General features: G+C 35.8%; 1 protein-coding gene across 1 annotated transcript; it reads left to right on the plus strand.

Moving 5' to 3' along the window:
- Window positions 1-4724: 4724 nt before the first annotated feature.
- On the plus strand, window positions 4725-6445 carry LOC127948314 (hairy and enhancer of split-related protein helt). Its single transcript, XM_052544733.1, has 4 exons — window positions 4725-4832; window positions 5477-5581; window positions 5687-5783; window positions 5954-6445. Exons 1-4 carry the CDS (start codon window positions 4803-4805, stop codon window positions 6400-6402), a joined length of 681 nt encoding a protein of 226 aa, XP_052400693.1. The 5' UTR covers window positions 4725-4802; the 3' UTR covers window positions 6403-6445.
- The last annotated feature ends 4223 nt before the right edge of the window (window positions 6446-10668 follow it).

Here is a 10668-nt window from a genome sequence, read left to right on the forward strand (position 1 = left end):
TTTCATATCTACACTCGTACGAAGTAAAAGACTGAGTTTAATTGGCTATTTTGGGGGAAATTTGCATACGCACTGTTGTGACGTTGATAAATATAAACTGCGATGTTCACTAATAAAACGGATGAAGATTCAGGTTTTTTTTTTTCTCTATACATCATGTATTCATCTATTAGTATCCTAATAAATATGAGTTATAAAAATATGTGATAAGTTTAAGTAGGCTACAATTAGTCTAGCTACATCAATAATTACACATTCTCTGTTGACCATAACCTATATAACACACTTTTAGTTTTTTAATAAACTTTATTGCTAGCCATTAGCTTTATTAGCTTACAATTTATGCATTTCATTTTTCACTGAGAATGAAAAATGAAAACTCTTCCACATAAATGATCAAGTGTTAAATCTGGCTTATACGAAACGTGAGATCTGAGAAGTGTATCAAAAGTGCTCTTTTTCTTTCTTTCTTTCTTTCTTTCTTTCTTTCTTTCTTTCTTTCTTTCTTTCTTTCTTTCTTTTTTTCTTTCAAAAAGAGTTTAGTTAACTTCTATGTCTCCCTCTAGTGAGCATGACTAGCGTTCATGTTTAGGATAAATTTATAAGGGGAAACACATTTATGCAGTGAGCGGTATATTTATATATGATTTCAGACGATTTTTCTGAATATTAAGGATGCTCTATTGTGATGCACGAACAATGCTGAATGTCTCGTGTGAAGTGATGCAGAGGAGACTCACGGTGGCGCGCGAAGCTAAAGGATTGTGTGTGTCTCTGGACGGGGGTCATCACGGGTCACCGCCTCTTGCATGACAACACATCGTCTGGAGGATCAACATTTTTTCCCATCAACGTAGGAATTTTAAATCTAACAAATGTGCGCAACATACTAAATGACAAAAGTTAATAGCATGCATATTATAGGGTACTTGCAGATGCGATTGCAGCTACAAAACCGCTTAGTTGATAATTAAAATAAAGAGCAAATAAAACTAATAAGTTAATAATGTTGAAACTATTGTCTGACCCAAACATAAATTAATACACGTTTTTTAATAAACAGAATTCAAATTTATAATTATTTTTAAGACAATGACTTCAAAGGCGACGTGTAAGTTTTGTTGAAATCTCCACACGATGGCGCTTTGGATTTAGTAGTAATTAACCTATCCATCTAAGTCAGGCTAAAGGAATCTTCAAACATTTGCTTTAACTATAAGTTTTCTAATCAAGTTCTGAGAAGGCCATGATCATTACAGGAAAACGATGTAAGTGATCAATATTGATTTAGGCTAATTATTTATTTTAATCCACAAGTAATTATTACACTTGAAAAAAAATATGTCTTATATATCAGAAGTAAAAAAAATAAAAAAATTAAAATAGTAAAGTGTAAAGGCAGTAAGACAGGGCAATGAGCAGGACTTTTAAAACCACTCTTTAAAAGATTTGCCGTGGCAACCCTTCACACAAGAGCAAACATCCCCTCCTGTCCGAAAAAGCCCAGACTGGTTAGTGTGTCTGTGAAAAAGTCTTAGGTTGGTTGGGAAATAAGGCGAACTGTACTGCTGTAATCAGGGTGACATGCATGACTGCGCTCCTCTAATTCTCTTTCACATGGATAGATCCTTACAGACAGAGTTCAGCTTTCAGGTAGCCCCTCTTTAAGACTGTGATCCCCATACAGAAGCTGGTTTAGACAGCTTTAAACAGCTATATGGCACAGCAATGAAACATTGATTCGACAATTAGTAGATTTTATGACTTGTATCAGATACAAACACCTTTACCCAGACTCAAACATTTTTATAAATTATACTTAGATTTTTGTCCATTCTTTATTCTGTTAATCTTAATTTTTTTATTAGCATTATAATTCCAAAACGTTGTATAGGCCTAGTTTTAATCACCTGTGTATGGAAATGAAAAAAATTAAATAATAATAAAAGTTGTCATTCAGAAAAAAAAAATATTTTCATTCAGAGGGCTTTGTGATTACAACAGTAAAAGACTGTAAAGAAATGCTAAAGTAAAAACCTGTTAAATGGTTATCAGTAAGTTTCCATACTTTATATGGTGAATAACTGTAATTACATTTAAAGTATTTTTAAAGGTTTTGGAAGTGAAAAAGAATTAAAGAAAAGGAGTCATTGTACAATTTACAGTATATATATATATATATATATATATATATATATATATATATATATATATATATATATATATATATATATATATATATATGGTTTTGTCTTGCATCTAATGTTGTTAAATTAATGTTTATTGCATTATTGCAGTATCATGTGTGTTAGTACTTCAATATGCTGGTTTATTAACATTACATCAGTTAATGAAATACGTTTTTATTATTATTATTGTGAACTTAAGTTAAGTCTATAAAACCTAAAATGTTGCTACCATAGTTTAACGTTGAAGTTCTGGCAACCACTGCTTTTTATTTTATTTTTATGTTTTATTCTTTTGTCATAAATATCCTTATTTTAAAAAAAAGCATTTTTAAAATTGTTTAAAAGGTAACGTACGCATTTACGTTACCTTTTAAACAAACCAAAAAAAAAAAATATATAAGAGTTTGGTTATTTTTTAGTTTTTACTCTTTATAAAGCACAAAATATACATTTGACATGTTATATTTTATAATTTTATAATACATATCGACAATTATTTATATAACGATACCAAAACACATTTGCATGTGAATATTTTACGCAGTGTCATATTTGATTGAAAATATATCAGGAATGTGTAAAAACATTTAAAACCAGGCGTTTGAGAAACACAATGCACAATTGTCTTTTACATATAACCTATATCATTATTAGCATTAAATATGGGATTAACTTGTTGCGTGCACTGAAGCTTTGGTGCAGCTTTGTGCATTCTTTTTTTATCTTTAAATGCTACCTCCAAAGAAACATAAATGTGGAATATCAGCTCATTCTTAAGATGTTAAAATACAGTAATCTTTTTTGGTATTGGTTTGTTTGGTGTAATGTTGGACAATTAAAAGACATTGTGATTGGAAAAAATTCTGTTGACGTATTGCACTTCTTCAATAGGCTACACAACACACATAAAAAAAAACACCACCAGATCATAAATAGTCACATTACAGAACTTAAGGATCCGAAAACAAGTTAAAAAGGTCTGTTGCGTCGGCTCCAAAGAGCGTTTGCATAAAATCTTGTGGTAAATTCAACAATAAATGTAATGGGATTTTATGCTTTAGTCTGTTTCACTGGTGCTTTTCTTTTGCGCGCTGTATAAAAGTCTCCGTTACTTTGGATATCCAAAGGGCTTGGATTATTTAAAAGAAAAGAAAAAAAACCTCACATCTTTGATTTTTCCCTCCATGATGCAACACGATCTCGCACTTTAAAGCATAGCCAACCTTCAGGATTAAAACGTTCCCAGTGAAAAAAGCATAAGATCCGGGCGTTTTGGCGCATGAAGTCCGAGGCTGGGAGCCTGGGAGAACACAATAAACCTGTTGTTAACCTTGCTGTGAAAATATGTTTGATGAAAACAGCCAATTATTGTATGAAATGTATTCAAGTATAAAATAATGCCCTTTGTTGGGCACAAACTTGAGCAATGTGGGGGTACAAAAGTCCCCTGTGGCATGAATTGCGCTTTGGCGTCGCCACTTGGCGCGTTACCCAGACCCCTCTATACGCGATTGTTTCTTTCTTTCTAATGGCATTTACCGGATCAAAACATTCTGTTAATTCGATCAGAAAGCTTCACCCTTCACAACAATACCAGAATAATTTCTTCCAAAGTTTGTTAAGTTGACCGAAATTAGGCAAATGAATAGAGGTCTCCAGGCGCAGGTGACGGAGAATAATGCGCGTCAGGACCAGCTGCATTCTTCTTTATTTCTCCTTTTCTTTTCTTTCACTGCATTATTAAAATTTAGGCCAATGAAACTATTCATTCCGCTCAATAGACATTTTCTTATAGGATAATAGGATACAAATTGAGCCCCTCTGAAGGGAATCCAGCGGTGGGTAACCCTCGTGTGCCAAAGACGTCTGGAGTCTCTAACATGGTCGGAGGGGCCGCTCGTGTGCCAGGCCGGGTCCCCACACCTGCCGAGGCCCCTAACAAAACTAGAGAATGTAAACAAAAACCCGTAGCCTATGAAAGATGGACGTGTCACCAAGTCGTGTGAGAAACGCCACGAACAAACGGGGGGACTCCGTCTCCAAAAGGTCTCCCCTGAACTCGGCGGAACAGCCTATTATGTGCTTACTTAATTACTATAATAACAGTAGACAGGCTTTAAACCTGAGACGGGCTTGGGATGGAAGTTAAGATGGCTTGCTGGGACCCATAAACAGGCGATCGTGTGAGAAACGTGACGTGGAACAGAAAGAGACGCCTTGCTCCGGCGCCTTTGTTTTCAATGCGCGCGCTGCGCTGCGCTCGCTCGCGAGTCATCTCCAGCAAGGCCTGTTACCCTGCAAATAATATTCTACAACCTATCACGTGTCTTTAGACAGGCCACGTGGATTAACAAAGTAGGTCTGCCCCCCGCTAGCCCACAGCTTCAGGTTTTACTATTTCTTTAACTGATCCTAAGTGCACACATTAACCAAAAGCTCGCCTTTAATCCTATGGAATAATTTAGACCATGAATGCGCCAGAGCTTTATAAGCGGCTGCCTCCAGTCAGCTCATCTCAGTCTGAAGCGTCTGGAATCAGCAGAACCTATTACTACTAGTCTAGCTACAATAGTTCCACAATTCTATCATTTTTTCTATATTTTTTTTAATCAAATGATGGCGTCTAAGATGAAGGATCGCAAGGTATGTGGATACTTTAGTGGCGCACACGAGTAACTGCATGCAGTCCAAATACTCCTTGCATGGTTTATTTGGATTTTCTACCGCTATTATAACTATTAACATGTTTCGCGTGATGTCAGCTTTTTCCAAAATTGCACAATATTGATATTTTCTACCGAAAAATTTCAGTAACGTTTCAGTATTGCTCGCGCGCATTTTCTGAAGACTATAAGGGTAGGCTATAGACCCGTAGCTATTACTTGATTTCCCTGGTCTTGAATTAAATGCAAGCCAGTGTTTTATGCTAATTAAATTAATTATATTTAGTAACTTTATTGCGATGTAAAAGCGCTTTCTGTTATTTATGTAGACTATGTTTTGCGCGCAGGGAAAGAGAAGCGCGACAGTCCATATGACTCACATCTTATTTATATGACAAATGTAATTTACTGTAGGCTGTTTTTTTTATTATTATTATTATTTTTCTTTATTTTTTACAAATATGTTATTTTCCCGAGTTATATCGCGACTTCATATTCGCTGACTGCTTTTTCCATTTAGAAAAACTTATCCGGCTCACAATACAGTCAAGCTAATTTTGTGTTTGGTAGTGACACTTTTCATCCCTTTACTCACTATTATCTTATTATGTCCTCTTCCCACAGAAAACTCCTGTTTCTCACAAGGTCATTGAGAAAAGAAGAAGAGACCGAATCAACAGATGTCTAAACGAGCTGGGAAAGACTGTTCCTATGGCACTGGCTAAACAGGTGCGCAGCTGAAACATTTACTAAGTTTGAATGCGCTAAGTGACAATGTCTGCATCAATTGTTACTGCATATATGATGACTGACAGGCTTCGTGTATTAAAACAGAATTCTGGGAAACTCGAGAAAGCAGAAATCCTGGAAATGACTGTGCAGTATCTGCGCGCGCTCCACTCCGCAGACTTTCCGCGCGGGAGAGAAAAAGGTGTGTACGAAATACCGATACACCACTTAACAGATTTAAGTACATCTATTAACACACTTAAATGACGATTCCTCGCTCACACCGTGAAAGTCAAATTATTCACCTTTTAAAACGTCAAATCCAGCCCTTTCTTCCCTGCTCATCTCTAACACCGTTCTTCGTTTTCGCAGGAGAACTGCTGACAGAGTTTGCGAACTACTTTCACTACGGCTATCACGAGTGCATGAAGAACCTCGTTCACTATCTGACCACCGTAGAGCGAATGGAAACCAAAGACACCAAGTACGCACGGATCCTCGCCTTCCTGCAGTCCAAAGTGGTTACCGAGCCCGTGTTCGGCTCGTTAGGTACCATCTCTCCAGACCCTACGGACCTTCTGTGCCAGCTGGAGTACCAGAGTCCGAGTCCAACCGAGTCGGTGTTTCAGCAGAGCCCTCCCGGACACTTTTCCTGGCACAGCTCGGCGCGGAACCCCACGCTCGCGTACCCAGCGATGTCTCAGCACAGCGGATACTTGTCACCGGTTCAGGGACTCGATCACCATTACATGAACTTCATCGGGCACTCACACCCACACAACGCCTTCAGCTTACACAATGCACAACACGCTGCCCTGTAAATACGTCTGTGGATGTCCTTAATTTATATGTGTACATGTTTTATTTTAATAAGTAGATGGATCATGAAATAAATGATGTTTGAATAAGATTCTGAGTTTGGCACGATGTTGGAAATTCTTTATGCTAGGAATCGTTGATGTAGTGTGTTCTCCTTGGGATCTTCTGAATACTCTAGTATTAATAAATAAACTAAATAGCCTAATTCATAATTTGAGCATAATTTGAGCCAAAACTAAATAAATAATAATAATGGGCATGAACAAGGAAGTAGACACTATGATGCTTTTTATATGAATAAAGTTCTCTTACCAGCCCAAATTTTATTATGCATTTAATATCTGCCCAGCTCCTTTCAAATATTATAACATTATAAGAAAACAAGCTAATTTTCATTTATTCTGATATTTTGAACTGAGCACAGGATAGCAAATAGGTTTAGGGAACATTTATGCATCCACTTTGGTTCTATTGTGTTATGATAAGTTAGAAGAGGAAAATTGCAGGGCAAATTTTAATTAAATAAAATAAAATGAAAAATAAATCTAACTTTTTTTGAGAATGTAACCTAATAGCTAAATATTTATTCGTCCATCATTTAAATATTTTATTGCACAACAATACTTCAAGAAAATAGATTTCTTAATATCAGTTGTGTCATGCACAAATTCTTATGAAGATACCATGGCTAAATGTGTCTTTCTAGACTGTATTGTCTCTTAAGATTAACCCTTGGCGTAATGGTCTGTTGGCCTGAGACCCCTTGATTGACAATAAGCCTCTTTTTAGGGGAATCCATTTGGACACAAATCCAGCCCCCCATCCTATCCCAGTGTCTCTCCCACCTATATTTAAATCGGATGCAAATAACAAATCAAACAAATCAAACTGCTAAATACTAAGTATTGGAGGGAGTCTAAAGGACACAGGCCGTTTGAACAGAGGCAGTGTTCATTCGGCTACAGTTGCAGTAATGAGTTTGTGGACAATTAAAAAATATCTACATTTCTGCATTGCTTACTCACAAAATGAGTCTTATCTTAATCCAGTCACCATTATTCAGACAAATACAAATTGACTAAACTAATAACACACAAATAAGCACTAAACCATGATGCCTCTTTCATCATGCTTTACAGTGTTGGGAAGAGGTTGTGATGTGGGTGTGCAGTGGCCTTTTTCCGCTGAACAAAGCAGTTTTTGGCTCTAAATATTTTTTTCCAGCTTTGTAGGAAAAAAGGGAGAGTGGCAATATATATTTTTTTTATTTTTGTAGACAGAGTATATATAGATTCATGTACACCCAGGTCTTTAGCAATGCTTTCTTAGCCTTTCCCAGCTTTGTGCATCTCTGTAATGCTTTTTTAAGGTCTAATGAAAGCTTTTGGGATTGAGCACACTAACCCATCTATCTCGATATTTGTCAGCAGGCTTTGTGTGCTTTTATTCATCTGATCTACTTGATTGACTGTTGAAACACAGAACTTCAGTTACATTCCATACCTACTCAATGTCTTCAGCAAAACTGAGAAACTTAAAGTGTAAAAAAGTAAAGCTGTGTTTGTGAGTTAGATTGAGTTCATAAATGAGCAATGCAGAAAACCACAAGGGTTCACAAACTTGTTCTTGTACAACGCTTTCACAATTTTCTACATCAATTAAATCTTCATTTTGCATAGAAAAACAAATTTCCCTGTCATTCTCAATATTTTACTACTAATAAAAGTAACACATTATTTAATTTTATTTTAAACTGTTTAAATATAAAGCTGTTAGTAATTTAAAATAACTTTTATTTTTTAAACATTATAGATGACCCCATTCATTACATTACACTATAAACCACAACAGTAAGTTCATTTTACAGTGTGTTATACTGACTTTAAATAATGCACAGCTATATATGCTGAAGCCATATTACACAGTGCTGTTATATATGTGATATGTGAATCAGTCTCAAGAATATTTGCCATTTCCACACTTGACTTAAGCAAATCAGACAGACAGTTGCTCACTGTGGCAAAGATTAGCTTAAGGGAAAGACGGCCACCATAGTGGAATATAAAAGAACTCTACCCACATTGCATATCATTTTACCAGGTTCCAGTCAGCCATGACGCTGATTGTTTCTGAGATGTTGGCACTTGTGTCCCACCCTCTTTAACTGTAGAGGGTTTACTCTCTTTGGCCTCTACAATGGCATAGAAGAAGTGAGCCACGCCCCTCTCTCCACCCCCGTCCCGCACGCTTCTGATACCCCAAATACTACCAGAAACCAATATCACTCAGAGCTCCTCAAACAGGACACCTGAGAGAGAGAGAGAGAGAGAGAGATAAAGAGCTAAAGGGACATAATATCATGATGAGTACAAAAAGGTGTGATTCTGTCCTGATAGGTGACCTATCCCTGGGACCTCTCCTTCTCAAAGCCTGAATTCATCCCATCGCCGTTAAGTCCTTCTTTAAGTAAGTTGTATGGCACCAGCTTCCAAAAAAGCACCACGGAAAGAGAGAAGGGAGCGAGAGGGATTCTAGAGAAGGAGTCCGAAGTTGTGGTACTTTGGTGGGGGTTGCTCCATTGTGATGGAGCTGAAAGGAAGACAATTTTGGGTTCCTTGGGCTTCATCCTTGAGTGGACTTGAAGAAAAATAATCAGACCCTTGAAATCAAAGCTCCTAAACAGAGACTGGGATGCAGGACACAACCACACACTCAGATGCAATATTATATTATATTATATTATATTATATTATATTATATTATATTATATTATATTATATTATATTATATTATATTATATTATATTATATTATATTATATTATATTATATTATATTATATTATATTATATTATTTTAATATTATCTTAAAATATTTGTTTTTATTGTTTGTTTTTTTTTTTTTAAAGAAGTCCCTAATGCTCACCAAGGTTAAATTGAATTAATCAAAAATATGATAAAACAGTAATATTGTAAAATATTGTTATAATTTCAAATCTGTGTTTCCTATTTTAATATATCTATTCAAATTGAATCATTTTGATGGCAAAGCCAAATTTTCAGCTGCCTTCACTCTAGTCTTCAATGTCACATGATCCTTCTGAAATCACTCAGGATTCAGGATTTCTTTGTACAGAATTTACTTGAAATAAATATTTTTATAATTATAGATGTAAAAATTTACACTGTCATTTTTGAGCAATTTAATGCATCCTTGCTGAAACAATTAAATAAAAAAAAGTTTTGATGATAGCGGATGCATCAAAGCTCACCAAGACCCTCCGATGTCCAAAGAGAAATCTAGGATCTGTCTTAGTGCATGTACAACACAAACACCTGCATTAGCACTTTTCAGAAGAAAAGTGAGTAACTGATGGATGAACAGACAGATACATGGATGGATGAACGGATGATTGGGTGGATAACACAAGCTGTTTGCCAAACTATGTTCAAAACATTGGTGCGGAAAAGAGGAGAGAAGAGGAATAGAAGACAAAGAGGGCATGCAGATGGGAAAAAACGATAATGCCATGAAAGACGAAAGCGATGAAAGAGCACTGAGTGACCAACAAGCCAATATTAGTTTAAATCCGCAGAGGAAACACTGTGTTAAGCAGAGGGAGAAGAGCTGGTAAAATTAGAGTTCTTTAGCTTCATCACATAGTATGAATCAAAACAAATGAAGCAGAGCTAAAATGGCTTAGGGTTTTATTCTATTGTCATGTAAAATATCTCAAAATGCCAAAGAAAGCAGCCAAGAAAGTTTCTTATCAGAAGTTTTCTTAATACACAAGCGATTTTGTTGAGAAAACTGCGGGTCTTTTCTAAACTAAACACATCAGAGACTGCTGGGTTGGGCATGAAACACCAGCGTGGTGATGTGGTGCTTCATATTCCTGTGTTCACTCGAATGACATGAGCAGAGGACATCCGCCTGAGAGCCTTCTCATATCTATAGTAGTCCAGATTTCACTGGATCTTAAAAATGTTCTTCAATAATATGTATTTAGAAACAAAGACAGTTTTATATTCAGTTTAAACAGTTTTGGTGTAAATTAGCACAGAACATTTTTAATTTACTAGTCCTTACAGTTACAGTCCTGCGAAACATTTATATAGTACAAATAATATACCAAATGTTGTTCAAAAGGTTGTTTAAAATATGTTTTAGAAGTAGTATAGCATGTCACAAGAGTATTTCATATCTCAGAGACTGAAAGCAAATTCAGTTTAGTGTAATTACAATGTTAATCAATTTGCAGTCAAATCA

This window comes from Carassius gibelio, chromosome B1 (assembly GCF_023724105.1).
Source record: "Carassius gibelio isolate Cgi1373 ecotype wild population from Czech Republic chromosome B1, carGib1.2-hapl.c, whole genome shotgun sequence".
Classification (NCBI taxonomy): domain Eukaryota; kingdom Metazoa; phylum Chordata; class Actinopteri; order Cypriniformes; family Cyprinidae; genus Carassius; species Carassius gibelio.

What these genes read in the sequence shown, in the direction of transcription:
- LOC127948314 (XM_052544733.1), top strand. Translation starts at nt 4,803, where the DNA reads ATGATGGCGTCTAAGATGAAGGATCGCAAG. An exon ending in CTATGGCACTGGCTAAACAG is followed by an intron (nt 5,582 to 5,686) that starts GTGCGCAGCTGA and finishes GTATTAAAACAG; the next exon opens with AATTCTGGGAAACTCGAGAA. An exon ending in TCCGCGCGGGAGAGAAAAAG is followed by an intron (nt 5,784 to 5,953) that starts GTGTGTACGAAA and finishes TCGTTTTCGCAG; the next exon opens with GAGAACTGCTGACAGAGTTT.